Source organism: Sus scrofa, chromosome X (genome assembly GCF_000003025.6).
Source record: "Sus scrofa isolate TJ Tabasco breed Duroc chromosome X, Sscrofa11.1, whole genome shotgun sequence".
In the NCBI taxonomy this organism is placed as follows: Eukaryota; Metazoa; Chordata; class Mammalia; order Artiodactyla; family Suidae; genus Sus; species Sus scrofa.
This window is the reverse complement of record NC_010461.5, coordinates 59,080,185-59,101,274: the sequence shown is the minus strand read 5'-3', so window position 1 is coordinate 59,101,274 and position 21,090 is coordinate 59,080,185. Positions and strand designations below refer to the sequence as shown.

At 41.1% G+C, this 21,090-nt stretch overlaps 2 protein-coding genes across 3 annotated transcripts in view; one reads left to right on the top strand and one right to left on the bottom strand.

Moving 5' to 3' along the window:
• Positions 1-21,090, top strand: part of LOC100525798 (nucleosome assembly protein 1-like 2) — a 207,231-nt gene that overhangs the window by 75,533 nt on the left and 110,608 nt on the right. The window lies entirely within an intron of this gene.
• On the bottom strand, positions 317-12,144 carry CDX4 (caudal type homeobox 4). Its single transcript, XM_003360369.3, has 3 exons — positions 8,828-12,144; positions 2,740-2,885; positions 317-1,616 (listed from the first exon to the last, which is right to left on the bottom strand). The coding sequence occupies exons 1-3, from the start codon at positions 9,327-9,329 to the stop codon at positions 1,410-1,412; spliced, it is 855 nt and encodes a 284-aa protein (XP_003360417.1). The 5' UTR covers positions 9,330-12,144; the 3' UTR covers positions 317-1,409.

Genomic DNA, 21,090 nt, shown 5'->3' with positions numbered 1-21,090 from the left:
GAACTCCAATTTTTTTTGTTTTATTGTTATTATATTTCTTTTCTTTTTAGAGTTGCACCTGGGGGCATATGGAAGTTCCTGGGCTAGGGATTGAATCAGAGCTGCAGCTGCCAGCCTACACCACAGCCACAGCAATGCCAGATCTGAGCCACATTTGCGACCTATGCCACAACTTGCAGCAATGAATGATCCTTAATCAACTGAGAGGCCAGGGATCGAATCCTCATCCTCATGTATACTACTCAGTCCTTAACCCACTGAGCCACAGTGGAAACTCCTCTTCTCTCTTTTTTTTTTGTTAATATGTGTTTAGATTTTTTTATCTGGCTGCACCTGAGGCATGTGAAAGTTCTTGGGCCAGAGGTGGAACCTGTACAGTAGCAGTGAAAATGCAAGATCCTTAACCCACTGTACCACCCAGGAACCCTGGCCACTTTGGCATTCAAACTGTAAACTGGACCAACACCACAATCTCCAGAAAACTCTGCTTACTGCAGCCCAAGTTGTGTATTTGTAACCTGTAAACTGCAGCTTCTTGGGCCACACTGCATTGACATTGAACAGCTGAAGGTGATGGCAATGAGAGAGGCTAAGAACATACAGTGTCCTTGTGCTCATGTTAAATCTGACTTCCCTTTCACACTATGACAGTAAATGGAGTGGAGAGACAGAAAAGGGAAGGGTTATTATATGTGTTGGAGATCTGATCTTTCTAATGACTCAGCCAAGCTGGTCTGCATTGTTCTAGTCTGATTTCACTGTTTTGGGAAGATTTGAAATTGAAGCTACAGATTGGAAGTTTGGATATAAGATAATTGATGACAGACAAATATGATCAAGGGACGAAAGTGTTTCTTTTAATTTATCATTTTTATTAACAACTGACAATGGATTCAGAATCACCTTCTGATGATTTTTAAAACATTTGTCCTATTATAAAAATACTGTTAGCTTTTGAAATTAGACACTTGAAAAGGTAGCTAGAGATAGATAAATTTCTGCTTACCTTTTCCTCGCCCCCTAAAAATAGCATCAAAAGACACTTCCAGCATCAAATGACAAACACAAGTACACATACACAAATGTGTATCCTGACAGAACTGTTTTTACAGTCTGTTCACAAGCAAATTTCTGAAATTGTGAATAGAACTGCAAGGGCTTGTGATAGTAGCTTTTAATTATACAGCTTACCACCAAGCTCTCTGAGTAACTGACATGACATAGCACACAGTAGTTTTCTGGGGATAGTTTCTAACAGTAAGTGACCCCTGAATTATCTTCAACCCATGGCAGTTCTGAATACTGCTTTATAAGGAATTACATAATGTTCTAACTCCTCTGCTGATATCTTAGAGACTAAAAAGACAGCGCTAAAGAAAGGGCAACTTCCATTTCTCTTTGCCTTTCTTTCATTCAGAAACTATGACCTGCTGTATCTCAATAGGCTGAAATCCACGGACAGCAGATGGTGTGGTGAAAAAAGTGTTAGGTAGTTCCCCAGGGCTGATGGAGCCAGAGTCACTTTGCACTGAGCCTCCACTGTTCTCAAACTGAGATATTTTCTTTTTGATCATCTTCCTCTCCTTGGCTCTGCGATTCTGAAACCAGATTTTCACCTGAAACAAAAAATACTTTGGATTTAATGGAGCAACATACCGAATGCACTTTTCATTGTCATTGCTGATATCGTTCAAAGACTTTAGTATTTACAAAGCCCTTTGACATGCATCACTTAATTAAGCCTCACAATGACCTTGTGAAATATGCCTATGTAACAACAGGTTAAAAAAATGCTGAGACTCAAAGAGGGAAAATATCTTGCATGAGATGAAACTGAAATCAAGTTCAGGGCCTTAGACTCTAAATGCAGTGCTCTTTATACCTCAACCAACATGTGTGTTGTGCAGGTAGAAATAAATAATGATAGAATGGCAGGTGCTGAGGCATGGTGATTAAAAAGGGAGGGTTTTAAATAGCAAAGGTGATTACAATCTGTCTTTAAAAGAAGTAAGAATAATGAAACAACTGGATGAACAAGGGTGTAAAATACAATGTCTCTTTCTGTGATACCAATGTACCTTCATATAGGGCAATTACATTAATAGACTTTATAGTTCTAGAATTCTGTGATTTTGGGATTACTCCTAAACCTAAGTGAAAAAACATTAGGTAGTTATGTAATGTCAAAATCTGGGTGAATGGAAACCACTGATCCTTGTTGTGATTTAATCTTTGCTGAGTATCCACAGTAAGCTAAATTTGAGACAGGAATCATAGGATTACATAGGCCACATAAAATTAAATCTCTTACCCTGAGTAATAGAAAAAACTTGCTTTAGGGAGCACTGTCGGTGTTCAGTTACTGTTATAATTTGACTTATATGAACCAGATAATTGCCATGACTGAGAAATTTTCATTTCACACATTGTTTGTGACTACTTGGGAACCACATCAAGGTTTTGACCTGGTTGATCAATTGATCAATGGGAGTTTTAATCCTTTTCCACCCCACATGTCCCTGCCCCTTGTTTCCACATCTACATAGTGCCCACCATTCAGTTATTAATAAACCCACCAACCAATGATACTAAACTAGGAGGTCCAGTAGGATGACTTTAGGAGGGCTTGGAGAATGGTTTGGTTTTCTGTTTTGCTTCCATTCCTGCTTACAGACTTCCCTAAAACTTCAGTCTATTAAAATAATTATATGAAACATGTTGGATGTACTTCTGGTGTACCTGTCTCTCAGAAAGGCCTAAGTTGACTGCCAGCTCTGATTTTCTCCGAATGGTGATGTATCTATTGCAGTGGAATTCCTTCTCCAGCTCCAACCTTTGATGATCTGTGTAAACCACACGATACTTTTCTTTTGTCCTGGTTTTCCCTGTTAGGGGAGAAAGCAGTGAATTTAATCATATTTTGCTTCTTTTGAGATTGTTTCGGTTGGAGGAATCATAGCCACTGTTCCCACCCTTAGCTATTGCTTTAAAACATAAAACAAGTACATTTTTTGAACCAAATGTATAATAAGCCCATTTCTCCATTAAGTAGTTTGTCATCTGTGGCTATTTTACATATATATACATATGATTCCTTCAACCAAAACAATGTAAATAAAATACATGTATTTATATACGTATATATAAACACACTTATCACACCACCATTGACATACTCTTATACCAAAGCATTTTAAAGCAAACGCATAAGCCTTGGTTTTCATTTCCTTCACATTCACATATGGGAAAGGCATTGGCAGTAGTAGCAACATCCATTATACATGAACTTCCTTTTATATTTTATGCAGTTCATTCATACCGTTTCCTATTGAAACTCTCACCTACCCTTTCAAATTATGCAGAATGTATCTTATCCCCCTTTTACAGATAAGGAACCTAAGTTTTAGTGTAGGTAAGTAACTGCCTTTGTGCTAGTGAGCTGAGGGGCAGGGATCCAAATACATACCTCTGACTTCCAGTCCATTGTGCCAAATGTTATTTCTAGTTTAAAGATGCTAGGAAGCATTAGAATGGCCCAAGTGAAGCAAGCTGCTTTTCAGCCTGACATTCTAATTATATATATATTCTAGAGACAATTTCATTTGGTTAGTAACTAGAAAAGAAAACATCTTTTGTCACTTTGATTCTATTCTAGGATAGCTCCTATTACCTAATAGAAAAAATAGTTTTTTGGGAAGTGTTAAACAAGTTTTTATTCCTAAGTGGATAATGAGTGGGGGAAGGAGGGGGGTGTTGACTTAAGCATAATAAAATGAGTATTCTAATATTCTTTGAAAGGATATACAAACATTTGTTTTGTGTTACAACGTTTAACTAATTTCTTATGCTCTCCTTCAAATAGAGTTTTATTCCTCCTTTCAAATTTCCAAAGGTGATTAGGAAGTTTCTCTTTCTTTTCAATTTTTCTAACCCCCTCCAGGATCTTCCTCCTTTTCTCTATGGCTTTTGGCAAACTCTTTCTGATCTTCCCTGGTTGTTTTTGATGTGAAGTTTTGGGGAGCGATCTGTAAGACAAAGCTTTCTTTAAAGTGTTTCCCTAAACTCCATTGAGGTGTTAAGATGCAGCACAAGCTTAACAAAGGAGCTACATAGCATCAGATCCTATCCTGAACCCTCTTTACATTCAGAAACACCAGCCAATTGGTTTGGAATTTACAAGCCCTAAACAAATGTCAGACACCCTTTCATCTCCAGAAAAGAAAAAAAGGGGGGACGTGAATGTAGAAACAAATTCTAGATCAGAGATATGTTTTAGGATTAAACTAAATGGCTGAACAATTCATGAACTAAACAAAACTTTCGCTCTTGAAAATGGAAAACAATGAGCCCCATTCAGTTAATCTATCTCAATGGTCCAAACTTTGAGCTGGTTTTCTTTTTTGTATATTGAAGTATAGTTGATTTACAATATTGTGTTAGTTTAATATGCAGCAATGTGGATGGACCAAGAGAATATTGTGCTTAGTGAAATAAGTCAGAGAGAAATACAATATATCATTTATGTGTAGAATCTAATTAATACAGTGAATGTGTATGCAAAATAGAAACAGATTCACAGATACAGAAAACAAACTTGAGCTTGTTTTCTGAATCTAGGAAATCAAGAGTCTGGCATTTGGTCTGTCACAAAGGTAGAATGTATATTTGAGGTCATGATGAAAATGTTGATGTTTAATTTATTTCCAGAACCTCAAATCTTAGAATCAAAATATATCTTTGAAGAGATGTTTCCTTAAACCCTTCCTAATCCCAAAGTGAGGGAGTGTTTAAATTCTAACTTGAGGCAGAAGTTAAAATTCAACCTGTGTGTGTCTGTTTTCCACTCTTTGATAATCAATAAATATAACCAGACTTCAAGAACTATGGAGGGTTGCAGTCCTTCCCCACCCCCAATGGTCATAAATTCCCTTCTTGCAGTTTCTTCTGAGGACAATAAAGTCAAGACCAGGCCTCTTTATTTGCCATGAAAATCCTCACCCTTTCCGGCAATATAACCCCTGAAGAAAGGAGTAATGAGGAAGAGCCTGGCTGCATATCAAAGCCATGCAAAGTGTTAAAAAGTGTCTGTTGCCCCAATCTGACAGATAAGACCTCAAACCTCAAGAAGACACAGATCAGGGGGAAATATTAACTGCACAGTTAACAAAGAGAAATGAATTCCCATTTCCTCATGCTCCTCTTGTGTCCCTCCTCCCAAATTTTCTTCTTTCTACCTCTTTCATTGCCTTTGCCCTTAAATGATTAAATCTGGTTGAATGGGTTTTGGACATTTTCTAGTAGAGCTAAATGCTATTTTTCCATGCTAAAACATCAACAAAGCACTAAGAACACCAGCATTTATTGTTCAAGTTATTCTCTTCTCTCGGAGATATTTCTGAGGGTGAGGGAACCCCTTCTCTGGCGCTATTGTGAGTTAATTTAGGAAAGTAACTAGCCTTAAAATATATAACAGGGCTGCTTCCATAGCTCTGTGGTGGGGATTTCATTGCCTCCCCCTGCCCAAACTTCTGTAGTTCCCACTACCTAGAAGACAGTATCCCCACAGAGTTTGCAAATAAATGTCATTATATATGGTGACTTATCATCACCCTAAATGTGCTCATTTGAGAGACTGGCTGTGAAAGTGTTGTTAGGCAGAAAAGCACTCTCCAAAGCTCGGGTTATGATATTGATGACAATGAGGGTAAAGTTGATGAAAATCAATCTCTTTCTATAGGCAGCAGAGTGCAACTGACACCATCATCACTTTCCATCTTATGTTAATCTTTTGCTGCTTTTAGCTAAAAATTGCATCAAAATTCATTCATAAAAATTGTGCAGTGAAATGAGCAAAACCAAGAAAGATAATAAGCTTCAGGAATTATTAAGTAACTCATTTTCTGAAGTGTCCTAAATGAATAAAACCTTTAAAGTATAACTTCGTCAGTGTTTTTGTGTTTTGTCCAGTGGGTAAATCAGAATTATTCAAAGTTACTTCTTTCTCTCTTCTTCTTTCCCACCACTAAAAGAAATCCCCTCTCTAGCACTGCTTAGGTTTTCACATGCCAATGCTCATCCAAAGCTACAACTCTAAGAAAAGAAAAAAAAAAAAAAAGATTTCTAACTGTACTGCACTGATAATGTTTAAAATATGAAAATACTTAACTTTTTTGCAGAACCTTTCTGTCAGGTTCCTTTTCATAAAATTTTTAAAATGAGATGTGTATTGGAACGGACTACTTAGAAAACCAAGTAGAAATGAAAATAGCTCACTTTTAAATCAGATCATTTAGTGGACAGTCATTTATTCCGTATGTCAGTCCCCTTTCTCATTCAAAAATCAAATGTGATTATAATGACTATGAAATGTTTTCTGATTGTGCCCTAAATTGTGTATTTTTCTTTCTTTAACTTAAGGCTATTTAAAACATTCTTCAGTGATGGAAAGAGCTTTCATTTGATTACATAATCAAGGAGGGATTACTTCCATTTTGTAGTTCATCTATTTTCTTCTCAGCCAAATGTTGTCCTATAATACTACAGAGTGAAGTACAAAATTTAGGAGGATCTAACTGATTCATTAATTTAACAAATACTTGTTTAACACTCACTTTGCGCTAAGCATAAAAATGGGTGTCTGAGTTCAGAGTGATACAGAAAGGAGATCAGTTTAATTTTCATGTGGATTTCATAACCCAAGATCTATGGAAGGGCTTCAGTGGGTTCATGAATCTCCCCAAATTATTTTCAAAATGACGTGTGTGTGTGTGTGTGTGTGTGTGTGTGTGTGTGTGTGTGTGTGTGCGCGCGCGCGCATGCGCACATTTGTTCTTTTGTGCATTTTTCTGGGGAAAGGGTCCATTCTTTTCATCATATTCTTAAATTGTTGCTATATGAGCCTTGGGCTACAAGAATATAGTAAAGAAGTACTTTGATAAAATATTAAAATGAAACAAAGATTGAATTTAATAAAGCCTCATCTATAGGATAGGCTGCCAGAAGTCAAAGGGGTTCCAAAATCATTCAATTTAGAATTTCTCATAGAAATTAAGGAGAAAATCTTGTGAAGGTGGCATTGTACCACCAGGTTTGAAGACTTAGTGAATAAAATACCATAAGTCATTTAGAGTCCATTTCTAAACTTCTCCTGGCACCAGAATTATCCAAGAGAGGGACTCTGATAAATGCAAATGGAAGACTTTTAAGCAGAGAAACCCATCATATTTTCTCTCATAAACAGAAAATTCATGACTCAAGATAATTTATTTTATCTTGTCCTCTTCCTTTCCTTGTTCCCTCTTCCAAACAACATACTAGTGACTTTCTTTTTTTAAAGTGTTTCAAAACATAATCCTGCACTGGGAGCAGCTACTTTTCTGGCTTTTGTATCTTTTGTTGATGGTTAGGGCTTAGTGAATACATGTTAATTACAACCCTAAGATTAGATATAATAACAACCTTGGGAGAGACCCACTCTAACTTTATTTTTTATTCTATTTAGTCAGCCGAGTCATTTTTATTTCAAAAAACAATATGCAGACTTACTTCCAGACACTTTAAAGCTAAGTATTTAAGCTCTACTCTTAAGTTGGAATTGCCATCCTAGTAGTGTCCTAATCAATTGGAACTGCTGCTGCTTCCTCTGGGCTGAGTCCTCTTAACTGTAAAAGTTGGTCCCTTCCCACCCTCCTGCTTTTGCTTTATTTAGGGGGAGAAAAACTGCAGAACTGTGAGCAGAAGCATAATCATTGTGGACAAATGCTATTGAAATGTCATTTCTTCCCCAGAGGGATGAAAGTAATAGAGCCGAATTTTACTAATTTTCTCTAATGACAGGGAGCCATGGGTTGGAATAATAAGAATGTGATAAAAGAACAACTATAGCTGAAAACAAACATCTCCCCGCCTCCCTCCTCCACCCCCTGTCCAAGATTAAAGCAGAGCACCCACTTCCCCGCCCCTGACTCCCAGTAGCCGCCCACCGGCTTGCTGGTAGGAGCGTGGGTTGCCATTGGGCTGGGATCTCTGGGCCTTCCCACGTGCCGCGACAAACCTGAATCCAGCCCTGGCACTAGAGATGCCTGCCAGGACTGTTATGAGAGCTTTAATCACTTACTAATGCTGGAGCTAACATTCGTGCACTCCCAGGGGATGTTAGGGTTAAGAAGCTTATTATGTCGCACTGGCGTGCTGTAGCTTTTTCGCAGTCTCCACGCTTCCATTGGCAGAAGCTGTAAGAAGGCACTGAGTTTGAATCCAGCTGGCCTTTGCCAGCTTGGGCGAAGGAAGCTGGAGTTTCCTTGAGAGTCCAGGGTGACGAGGCTGCTTTGCTATCGGGGACTTCGTGGCTAAACTGGAGGGTCTGTTGCCAACCAAGCTCCGTGAAACTAAGTTGAGATGGGAAAGTTTGAAATAGAACCGGCAAGCAGCAGTGACTGAGCATCGGGATACACTGTCTGTCCTGTCTTCATTCACCCATTGATCTTCCTCATGCATCGATTTTCTCATCTGGGCAACTGCGGGGTTGGATCCTGGTCCTTGTGGCTCAGCATGCCCATTGTCCACCCGCTGTTTCCCAGACTGATCAGAAAATGGTGTAAAAGCCCCCTAGGGTCGGTTTAGTTTCAAGCACCACACTCTACTTTGAGCAGAGGCACAAGCGAGGGAAGTAACTAAGAGCTGGGGCCCTGAGCAGTCAGCCACACGGTGGTCTCCTCAGTTAAGCTGTCCCGGAGAAGTATGAGGAATAGGAGGGCCGGAAGGCCAAGAGAAGTAGAAGAGAAGCGAAGGAAGGAAAGGTGTGAGAGCGTTGTAATCGATTACTCACCAGTCACCTGCACGGTCTTGCGCATCCACGCATAGGGGCTGTGGCGGCTTCTGCTGGGAGAACTGGCGTCGGCGGTGCAGGCGTCGACTGGGAACAGTGATCCGCCGGCTGGTCCCGTCAGGCCGCTGCAGCTGTTTCCACCCCCTGCGGGGGCCGGGTTGCTGTATTCCGGCGAGCCGAAAGCGGCGGGGCTCGAGGTCATGTCGTTCATGGGCACCGTGCCCATTGTACTGGACGGCCCGGGGTAGACGTTCCAGTCTTCCCGAGGGGGACTATAGGGTGAGCCCCAGGCCCCCAGAGATGGCCCATGAAGATCCGTAGCAGGCATATGGGGATACCCCATGTAGTGCGCATAAGCTGGGGCCGTTGCGAAGTTGGAGGCTTGCAGCGGACTCCCACAGCTCCCAGTGCCGCCAGCCTCAGCGGTGCCACCTCCCGCCGGGCTCCTGAGAGTGCCCGAGTACATGGCCGCTTCTTTTTCCAAAAGGCAGCTTCTGTACATAGTGGCTTGGGTATGAGAAAGGAACACCCTAAGCCATCCTGAAGTCCCTGTAAGGCCCTAACCCAACTTTGAGAAGCAGTAGGTAATCAGTAGGTTAGTCCGTAGCTGTGCTGCACGCTCCTCTGCGCCCCTCAGACTACTCCATCGGCATTTCCTACCCTGACAGTTTCCAGGTGACTGGTAGCCCGGTATAGATGGGCCCCCAAAGGCTGGGCTGACGTCAAGGGGCTTTAGGCTTTTACATAGCATTTGCATTCAAATGAACGGCCATTTCACTTTCACAGGGATTGTTCACTCTACACTCCCTCTCCCAGAGCTCTGGGGCCTTTCTGTCTCTTTCTCGCTTGAGTCCGTCTGGTTCCGTGGCACTAATTTTGCACTTTTGGAGGCAGGAGCTTCTCTAAAGCTCCCTCTAAATTGAGATGGAGGCGTGCAGAATCAGGGCCAAATTCTACTCTTTGGGATTCAGTCCTTACTCCAGGGTCTCTTCCCTTTATGTTGATTGTCCCATACCCAGCCTGCATCCGTGGTATCCTCTCTGCCCACATTCCCTGTCACCAGTACTCCACATGGCACTGGCCCATGATACCACTGAAAGGGGTTTTCCCTTCTCTTCATTGCCCCTTCCACCAGGAGGAGAGCTTTGTTTTTAAGGACAGAAATTCATTTCACAATTATATATTATGTGCCTACAGTCTGCCAGGCTGTTGTAGACATGAGGACAGAGCAGTGAACGAGAGAAACACCGGTGCTATGCCTTCTTAAGGTTACATTCCAGTAGATGGAAGGCCGGATTAATTTGATGTTTTACAAGTATGCACAAATTAAAGAAAGATGAAGAGAGGAGGTTATGAAAAAAAGGAAGGAAAGAAGGAAAATACTCATGTGGGTAGTGGGCTTCCTTATTTTCTTGACAGTTCACTAGTCTTTCTTGGGTGTCTTTCTGCTAAGGCTGGCTTCTGCCTCAAAGTCAATACCCCAAGGAGCCAAATTCCTGCAGTCTCAAACTCAGGGCAGCTGCAACTCTAACTTTCTTTCACGCTTGAGAAGATTTCCTTCATAAAGCTCCATTTGTTGAAAAAGACATGGACTTGCCAGTAGATAGCCACAAACTCAAGATTTTGCTTCAAAAAAACCAGATTACCTCCTGACAACAAAACCAATCTGAATCCCAGGACTCCTTCTTACCCACATACTCCCTCACCCCTCCCCTTCCCCAAACATACCATAACCTTTAGTTCAGGTTGTGCTTCTACTGGAGGACCTTGCTCCTTTATACTGTCCAACCCAACCTGGCATTTCCATTAACTAATCCCTCTTTAGCTTTGGGAATATCACTTCATCTCTAGAGTTTCAGGGTTTTCCCCTGTGTGATAGGAATCCTAACTGTCTGCATTTACAAGGCAGGATATCCTGAGATAATGTATGCAAACTGCCTAACTTAATACACAGCATGGCACCACTGTACTCATTAATTTACTCAACAAATATTTATTGAGGGCTAGGTGCTATTCTACGCATGGAGACATCAATAGTGAACAGACAAAGCTCTTTACCTTATTAAGCTTATATTCTCAAGGGGGGAGATACTAATAAGTAATTAAATTTTATGGTATGTTAGATGGTAATAATCAATATTGTGAAGAAAAATAAAGCAGGAAGGACAATAGGGAATGCTGGAGGGTGTTGCAGTTTAATATGCAGTGGTCTGGGAGAACCTTACTTAAAAATGACATTTAAATAAAACATAAAAGAAGTGATGGAGTGAGCTATGAGGAAAGGATCCAGACAGAGGTAACAAGTGAGGAGACAATGTCTGTCTTCTATTGGAGAAATAGCAAGAAGGAAATTGTGGCTAATGAGCAGATTAGGTTCAAAAGCTAATGAGGGTAGGTCATTTTAAATTTCTAAGTTTATACTCTAAGTCAGGTAGGGAGACATTGCAGGGTTTTGAGAGTGACATGATTTAAGTTTTGAAAGCATCACTCTGGCTGTTAGATTAAGAATTGATTGTAAATGAGCAAAACAGAATCAGGATGATTAGTTAAAAGGCTATTGCAATAATCCAGGTGAATAGCATTGGGGATGGAGAGAAGTGGCTGAATTCTGGATATGGTATGAAGCCTGCTTTGGAGAAGGAGAAGGAACAGGAAGTAATTGGTCAATGAAGGCTAATTAAAACCTGGCACTGGGGAGAAGAAACTAAAGAGCAGGAAAGTCACATATTTATAGGCACTTTTTATACATGATCGCCTTTCATCTTTACAACACCCCATGAGTTATTTATTTTCATTCCCATTTTAAAGATGAAGAAACTGAGGCTCAGAGAAGTGGCATGACTGTGTAAATGAACTACTGATGTGTAGTAGAGCTAGGTTCCCATCCTAGGCAGACATGATTGCAAAGTTCATGTCCTTAAATTGGAACCAGGCAAAACATACAACCTCAGGTCTGGGGCTTGGCTTCTGCTCAGGCTCCCAGGCCTGGCTTTCAATCTTTTCCACAACATAGACCCAATACTCTTGTATTATTCTCTTTCATGTATTCTATCCTGATGCAAACTTGCCTACTTGATATTTGAAATGCAATGTCAGGATGAAAGCCCATGGAGGACCTTTAAAAGTTAGCTAACCAAATATCATTTTTACCTATGAGAAAATGGAGGGCCTGAGTGGGGAAGGTTTTCTTTAAGGCAGTGAATGGCAGGACTGAGATTCAAATTCAGGTCAGTTGACTCCCAGATCAACACTTTTTCCACTAAAAAATGTATGTTTGCTTATGTGCTTATGCAAGTCCCTTTGTCTAGACTTTTTTTTTGGGGGGGGGGCTAGGGGTCAAATCAGAGCTACAGTTGCCAGCCTATACCACAGCCACACCAGATCCAAGCCACGCCATGGCAACACTGGATCCTTAACCCACTGAGCGAGGCCAGGGATTGAACCTGCAACCTCGTGGTTACTAGTTGGGTTTGTTAACCACTGAGCCACGACAGGAACCTTTCTAGACTGTTTTTATCAATAAAAATTGTTAAAAGTCTCCCTATTCTTCAAGACTCAGCTCAAATTACTCCTCCTCCCTAAAGCCCTATGTTATGATGCTCCTCTCAGAAAGTACTTTCCCTCTTGTTTAAATCCTGTCATCAATTCCCCTCCTTCACTGACTAATACTATTCTTGTCCACCTTATTTGGGGTCTTAGCTGAGTCTTTTGGAATTTGAGAGGATGTGAGGAGGTGTGTTTGAGCCCTGTAGAGTGGAGTGTCATGCACATGATAGGATTTCAAGAAATATTTGTGTTCTGAATCAATAAATGACCTTGGAATCAGAGATTGGAAATCATCATTTTGACTCTGCTCTAGGGACATATGGAAGAGAACCCAGTAAGTACATTGTTCAGTGCTGGGCAGAACCTGGCTTCAGGATTACTTGGTTTTGTGTTTTTGTTTATTTGTTTTTCTGGCAGTAGGAGTGGGAGGATAGGGAGGTGGGAGAGTAGGGAAGTGGGAGAGAGAGGTGGACCAGCAGGGAGGTTAAGTCTAGTTTATTGGACTGGAAATTTTGATTTCTTCTCCCTTTTTTTCTTTAACCTGGAGATTAACCAGAGAGGCAGCCTCACAGGAAGCAGAATTACCAGCAACAAAAGTCAAATCCCATGAGCTAAAGATCAGGGCTTCGGCTGTGCAAGGATTATTCAGCACCACTAGGGAGTGATCAGTTAGTTTTTCTGAGACTTAGAGAGGCGTGGGTCAAATGGGGCTTCAGTTAGACACCCCTCCACTACCCAGCTCTGAGCCGACCCCCACAACCAGGTTATTGTAAGGCCTGCAGGAGATAATGGATGTGAGATTGCTTTATAAATAGTACAGTCCACCTGTGATGGACTATGGGGATCTGGGTAAGCCTTTTCTGTAGCAGGCTTAATGCTTAGGAGGATCTCACTGTCTGGTAAATATTTTATAAGCCTGGTCTGGCCTCTCAGGGCTACCAGAATAGGCCAGCCCTACTCTCTACTGCCCTCAAACCTCTCCCACTTCCCTGGCCCGGATTTTAGCCTGGTTCAGCCTCTGTAGGACAGAGAGAGGGGAAGGAGTCTACGCTATGGAGCTTGGCTTAAGCTGTCAGTCATTGGGCCTTTGCTACCACTGGGAGGTATATGAGGAATGCAGATTAAGTCTTTCCTATTGACATGATAACTGAGGCTGAGAGTAGGGAAGAAACCTACCTGAGGCTCACAATAATTTATCTGTGGAACTTGGTTTTAAACCCAAGCATAACTGACCTAAGAACTCTACAAGGCACTCTACCTATCTTAACTTCAGTTTCCAACAGGAAAAATGGGACTGGAAATAGAAATCACTCTATATGGATGTTGGAAGGATTCAGTGAATCATTGATATGCTCAATAAATGGCCATTATTATTGTCATACACCAAGTGGTTGAGATTTCCACAGAACATGGCCTACCATGCCTCCCCTAGCCCACATGTAAGCATGGAAGGCACTGAGAACTTTCATCAGAGTTCTGTAGTTGTCCTTATAGAGATCTTGTACATACTATGTTAGATTTATACCTGAGAATTTAATTTCTTTTAGATAATAATATAAATGATAATGTATTTTAAAATTTCAAATTCTACTTGTTTACTGTTAGTGTATACAACAGCAATGGGTTTTTAATATTAATTTTGTATCCTGCAGTCTTGCTACAATCTTTTATTAGTTGCAGAAGTTATTATTTCCATTTTTTCTACATAGAGGATCATTTCATTTGCAACAAATTTTTATTTGTTCCCAATTTGTATACCTTTCCCCTCTTTATATGTCTTATTGCATTAACTAGAACTTATAGTATGATGTTGAAAACCAGTGGTGGAAAGACACTGGTTTTATTCTTGATCTCAGTGGGAAGGATTCTTATTTCTCACAGTTAAGTATGATGGTAGCTGTAGGGTTTTGTAAATATTTTTATCAATTTGAGGATATTTTTCTCTACACTAGTTTAAGAGGTTTTTTTTATGAATAGGTGTTGAATTTTGTCAAATGATTTTTCTGAACCTATTTATATGATCATGTGATTTTCCTCTTCAGTCTGTTGATGTAATGAATTACAGTAATTGATTTTCCAATATTGAACCAGCATTGCATACCTGGAACAAATCCCACTTGGTCATGGTTTAATATAATTCTTTGCATACATTGTTAGATTCAATTTGCTAGTATTTTGTGGTTTTTGTTGTTGTTTTTTTAAAGCAAAAGAGATTTATGAAGGCATCAGAGGGGCACAGGCTGAGCTCAAGATGGCACCAGCCCTGACTGTGAGGAGGTGCTAAGCCTATAAAGGATTTGTGGCGGAAATCTGAAGCTAGAGTTCATGGCAGAAATATGTGGCAGGAACAACGAAGAAGGAGGAGGGGAAGGTCAAGGGAGGGATAGGTGGGAAGGGGCAGGTGGTTGAGGGGCAGTTAATCCTTGTAGGTGATTAATCTATGCTCCACATTCCGGAAAAGGGTTTAGATCTTGTTCTGGGCCGTACCCATGTCTGCAGCAGGTCTCCAAGGTGAACAGTCACATTTGGGGGGTATGGGGGGGCCTGTCTCCATCCTCCTGGGAACCTATCATTCCAGACTTTTGTTATATGGGATAAGGGCAATGATCCACTCTTCTGGAGCTACTTCTGGCTGGCTAGGGGTGACAAGTACTGGGTGGCCAGACATGGTAGGTTCCTACCACAAAGGATGGGAAGAAAAGAAGAATAAGATTAAATAGAGGTTTAGGATATAGGTTGATACCAGTACTGTTGAAGGAGGAGTATAGTTTTATCTAAGTCAGTTTTAACCATTTGATGTGGTATTAACACATAATTAACAGGAACTATTGTTCATTATACATGTTGCCTCCTTTCTGTTGTTATAAGGGGAAGCCTTGAAAATGTAAGGTTGCAGCTGCCAGTTGAGCTGCTTTGAGAACAGTTGGTGGCATCAAGTCTGACAGGGCACCTTAACCTTAAGTTCTTAGCAATACAAAGGATTGTCTAAAATTATTCCCGTAGTATTTCCTAGTATTACTTGGATGTCTGACCCACAGCTACTCCATTCTGCCTTTTCTGTCTAATGGCCAATGCAGATGCCACTGTTAATGATTTCTATGTTTCTAGATATGAGAACATGCAAGAATTTGGGCCCATAAAAATCCTTACCTGAAATCTAACTATGTGAAGCCCTGTTCTGTCAGTTTTTCCAGAGCACAGAGTGCCTGCCTCACTTCTGGTCTTCATGCTGAGCTCTGCTGGTGGGGTGGGGGGAGGGCGCTGTGGGTTGGCAGCTGCAGTGGCTCATGTTTTACTCCATGCAGAGGCAAGTGCTATACTTCAATTCACAGTGTTCTCCCATGGTCATAAATTCGACCATAGTTTTGGGAGGCATTTCATCCCACAGTGCTAGGAATGAACATTCCTAGGTCTGGCAAAGATTTCGCTGATAGGTAACTCAATGTACTATAACTGGACTAGGCCTTTTTAACAGTAGCCAAAAGTCTCTGTATCACCAGTCTTTCTAGTCTCTTATGGTCCAGGAAAATATTCCTTCTTGTTGCATTTTCCCATATCTAGACATCACTGATCTCATACAGAACTGTATATCATTTTATCAGAGACTCATTTACAGATTTGGCAATGCAATAAATAGCAATTTTGTAAAAATGGTTAATAAAAATAATATAGATAGCAGTATTAGTTAAGTCATAAATGAAAATTTAAGAACTTTCACCAAGTATAGCCAGTATATTCTTGTTCAGCTGGCTTAGTCTGTTTCTTATCTTTAAAGAAATTATATACTGGCTTTGTCCGTTCAGCCTATTTTCCTAGTGTTATTAGGCTGCTTATCCCTAGATGGTCTAATTACTCTCAACATAAGGGAGCCTTTAAATTTAAATTAATATAGCCTGGCAAAGTTATATTCCTTGGCTGAAGTCTTACTTGTTGATGATTGAGCTTGAGTAACTTTAGAAGGAAGTTAGAAGAAAACATATTTATGGTCTGGGTCAGAGCAGATATTAATTGGCAAGGTGAGGGGATCCCACCTAGTAACACCAATAATAAGAGCCTTGGAGGGCAGAAACCCACCAGGGTAAATCAGAAGTAAAACAAATAACCCTATGAGTCAGATGCAGCAATCTTAGGACAGTGGTCTACTTCTGATGTTTTCTTTTTGTCCAGGCATTGGTGTTTTTCTTATTAGAGCCTTATTTTAGGGTGCGTTTGAAGTCAGTGTTCTCTCTATAGACCAGCCCAATGTAGAGGCCCTTCTTAAGTGAGAAATATAAATTTAAGAGTTAATTTTCTTCACTTTCTTTGTGCATATGGCACTTAAGAATTCCTTTATCTATGCTGGAGACAACCCTTTAAATGATACTTTTCCAGAATGTATATATATTCCCCTGGTTATCATGGGACATCTGATATTCACCCAGAGAGAGTAGAGCAATCAGCTTGAGAAACAAGGATAAAATATTTTTCGTAACAATTCAGTTAAACTTTATAATAATGTAACACAGCGGCAAAGAACTATTTGGGAGGTGAGTTTTATTTATTTATTTATTTATGTCTTTTTAGGGCCACATCTTCAGCATATGGAGGTTCCCAGGCTAGGGGTCAAATTGGAGCTATAGCTGCCAGCCTATGCCACAGCCACAGCAATTCCAGCTCTGAGCCATGTCTGACCTACACCACAGCTCACAGCAACACCGATCCTTAACCCACTGAGTGAAGCCAGGGATCAAACCTGCATCCTCATGGATGCTAGTCAGATTCGTTTCTGCTGAGCCATAACAGGAACTCCTGGGAAGTGAGTTTTAGACAGTAAAATACTAACCTTAATACATGAAACTAGAATATGAATCAAAACTGTCTTTTTCTTTTAAATTACCCTCATTTTTACCAAATATAGCCAAATTAGGACTGTAGAAAGTATACCCCAAATGGAAAATAGGGTTTTAACCATTTCTTTTTCATTATCGGATTTGCCAGGGAGTCTGGAAGAACCAAGTGGCCATCTTGGATTTCCCATAGTCCTGACTGTTGAATTCGCAGCTATTGTTACCTATCATAACTTCTCTGATTTAGGAGCAGACCATTGCCATGCTACAAGGGCATGAGGATGGCAAAAGTCTGACAATGAAGGGTTGATTTTTTGTGCCATAATCTTTATAGATTTTGTTTTTACTTCTCATTTGACAATGTTTCCTCTGTAATTTACACAGGAAGTTTGTAAAAAAATATAAGGAAAACTTTAAAAATACTTGGTCAAATAGAATCATAGATTATTATTTAACATTATTCATTCAACTGAAGTAACAAATGATTTCAAAAGCAAATACAAATTAAAGGTAAAGAAATTCACATAATCTGTTATCAAAAGCAGCATTTTAAGAAAACCTTTTAACAGAGAGATTAAATTCAAATTCAAGTTTTGCACTAGCTTACTTTTAAAATTAGTCTTAAATTACTTCGGTTTCTCTGTTTAGTAACTGAAGTCTCAGTATCTCACTTGACTTTTATCAAGCCTAGGTACAATAGGTATTATACTTATGTTGATGCCTCTAAAGACATGTTTATATTAATTAGATCAACAAACTTTAACTTTAATATTAACATCCAATAATGAATATTGAATACTGAATATTTTCCAGTTCACATGAACCAAAAAATAATTTATGCATTTTGAAAATTTATGTAAGCTTTAATTTCCTTTAAGCCAATTAAGTAGAGCTCTTTTATGACTTAATTTTGGCAATGCCATATATGTTACAAAGATACATACAAACAAGCAAAACAGAGAACTCATATTTCCCATTCTGAAGTTTCAGCCATGAATAAGGTAAAACTGTGTAAAACTTGTCAGTTACAAGAGAGACTGGATTCAAATTAGGTTTCTGGAAGATGGAATAAATCAAGCTCACCTGTCTATATGGCTAAATTCCTTTTTACTAATGTTTATGGAAAAGACATAAGATTTGTATTTGTCCCTGAGAATTCAACTTCCAACTTGTACCCCTTTTCCTGAAATTTGTATTTCAAAAAGATGGTGAGATAAGGGTTCCAGAAGGCCAGGTGGAACATCTGCATCTCAAAGGCACAGGAAAATTCCTCCTGGGATGCCTTTTTCCTTTAAGGCCAGAAAAAATTTCCCTCAATACTTAAAAGCCTCTTCCCTGAGACCTTAAAGGCCATGTCAAGTAAGACCAGGAATGGAGTTTGTGGGCCCTGTTCTAATTTTTGTAATTTTTGTCTGTCAGGGGAAGCCTGGCTTATAAAATGGACTGCAAGAATGGCACATCCTTCACTGGTCTCAGGTCTGGATTAGTGTGTAGATCAGACATGGGAAGGGGACATGGACCCTGGTTGTGCCTAAGACTCCATTAGCAACTTCCCTCCGGGGTGTGTTTTGGGGTTGACAGGGGTATGTGGATGGGTCTTTTAACTCAGTTTGAATGGGAGCATGATGTTGAGGCTATGGAGTGGGTGGAGGTATCCCATACCCTGAGCAAAACAATGGAGGCTGGAAGAGGTAGCTTATACGGTTCTGAGTGAGCAAGGAGGAGGATGAGGGGTCAGAGACAGAGACAGGAGTGAGACGTGTAAGGGAGGCTCTGAATTTATATAAAATGTCTCTGCTGAGAATCAGGGTTTCTTATACTGAAGAAGGGTCTAAATTTGTATATTTTTGGAGAGCCTCTGTTAAGCAAGAAAGAAAGAGGGCAGGGTTCTCATCTGGGCCTTAGCAATTTCTTTTAGTTTTTCATAATTAACAGCTCTGTATGCTGCTTTCCAGAGTCCTGCTATGAGACAGGTTACCATGTGACTCCAGTGTCTGCAGCCATGGGGGATCTACCTGATAGTCCCAGTTTGGATCCTGTCTGGGGACTGCACTGATCTAGCCAGCTGGTGGTTATCTTACTGGTGGAGGTCTTCAACATGGGCCTGAGTGGCAAACCAGACCCTTTCCTTTTCCTCAGGGGAGAGGGTGGAGGATAAGATGACATAGATGTCATGCTGTAGGAGAAAATGTCCTGATAAAAAGGTAGAAAGGAGACACCCCGGCCATGATGACTAAGCAAAGTCCAGCCAACTGCCCCTAACCACTCCTCCCCCATGCATCCACTTTTGTAAACTTGCTTCCACATCTACTACCTTGCCTGTCCTCACTCCAGTCCATCCTGCCAAGCACAGACCCAGAAGAACTAGCCCATAAAAGCCTTGTGAAACCCTTCCTTGGGGCTCAGACTCCGGAGAGTGATCTCCCCTGAGCCCACCGGCATAATAAACCTGAGTTCTCCAACACTCCGAGTGCTCACTTGGTTTCTCGCTGGGTAAAAGAGCTCCTGGAGCTGATACAATGCAGCCACAGGGCTGCTGACAATGCCAGGTAAGATCATAGGACTGAGTGAGATACTTGAATTGCTTAATGTAGGTGGAGGCGTCAGAAGAGAAGGTGCCTAATCTTTTTTCAATTTGAGAGAGGTTGGACATTGAAAAAGGGACATGGACCTGGACAATCCCTTTAGTTCCTGCAACTTCCCCTAAAGGGAGCAAAGGAACTGGTTGAGAGGTGTCTTTGGAGGCAGGAGGTCAGTCTGGGACTGTGTGTGAGGAGGAAAGAGGGGTCGGGATCTTGATTAGGATAGGGTGGAGCTGGGGAACCTGAGGGTGGAGGAGAGGAGGTTTGTGAGCTGGTGAGAGAGCTAGCTGCATGGAGAGGGTTATACGGGGAGGACAATGATCTGCAGGATCAAAGGACAAGATATCAAAATCAGAGGGAGGTGGTTGTGAATGAAGAAGAAGAATTTGAAAGGTGGAATAAGAACAGAGGGAGGGTTGGGAGTTGAGGGTAAAGGAGGCCTGAATGTGGAGAATTTCGAACAACTTGCCATTACATTGACAAAATTTATCGAGGCCACGTGAGATATTAAATTCAAAAGCACCATTTTGGGGCCATCGAGAGCCATTATCCAATCTGTATTTTGTCCAAGCCATATTACATTTTTAAAATGCTTGGACCTAATATCTTCTTTTAGTCTGAGATTATCTAAAGTTTGTAAGAGGCAGCCAAGAGGCTGTTCTGGAGGAGTGGAGGAATTGTTCCCCATGATTAGAAGAGAAGACTAAGAGGTTATGGAGGGTAAGTAAGGGACCACCTTTGGGAGTGCCACTACTCAGGCTGGGCATCCCCAAGGTCTGGGTAGTGGACCTGAGAAAAGAGAGAGAGGTTGCGCTCTGATGTGGGCATCCCCAGATCAGAGGAACTGGGGCCATGGCCGTGGAGTCTTCTGACCTAGTGCTAGGATTTTTCTGAGAGGATTGCATTCTGATGCGTCAGAGGAACCAGGGCCCAGTGGCCATGCTGACAGAAGACCTGGAAAGGTGGCAATTACTCACCTGAGAATTAGGAGGTCGGTGTTGGATGCGGAGTCGGTAGTGGAAAGGCAAAGTTCCTGGTTTGGTGTTCCTCCCTGGCTGGGCTCAAGAGGGTTGGAGGGGAGGTGCGTAGATCAGGGGCCCAAACCTGGCTGGGATCTTGAGGTTAGCCCAGGATGAGCTGCCCCTGCCTGCTGCTCTCAGGGTTGCAAACCCTGGAGTTTTGGGCACTGCTGACCTGCTTGTTATTCCCTCACCATTCCCTCCCTGGTTTCAGCACCAAATGTTAGGTTTGCCGAGGGAGGAATGTCAAGGCCAAGTTAGTAAATCAAAAGGCATCAGAGGGCCATGGG

Excerpts from the sequence above, each read along its gene's own strand:
- CDX4 (XM_003360369.3), bottom strand. The coding sequence starts at position 9,329 with ATGTACAGAAGCTGCCTTTTGGAAAAAGAAGCGGCCATGTACTCGGGC. Across the intron at positions 2,886-8,827 it reads CAAGACCGTGCAGGTGACTG|GGAAAACCAGGACAAAAGAA; the intron begins GTGAGTAATCGA and ends CTCCCCTAACAG. Across the intron at positions 1,617-2,739 it reads TAGGCCTTTCTGAGAGACAG|GTGAAAATCTGGTTTCAGAA; the intron begins GTACACCAGAAG and ends TTTTTGTTTCAG.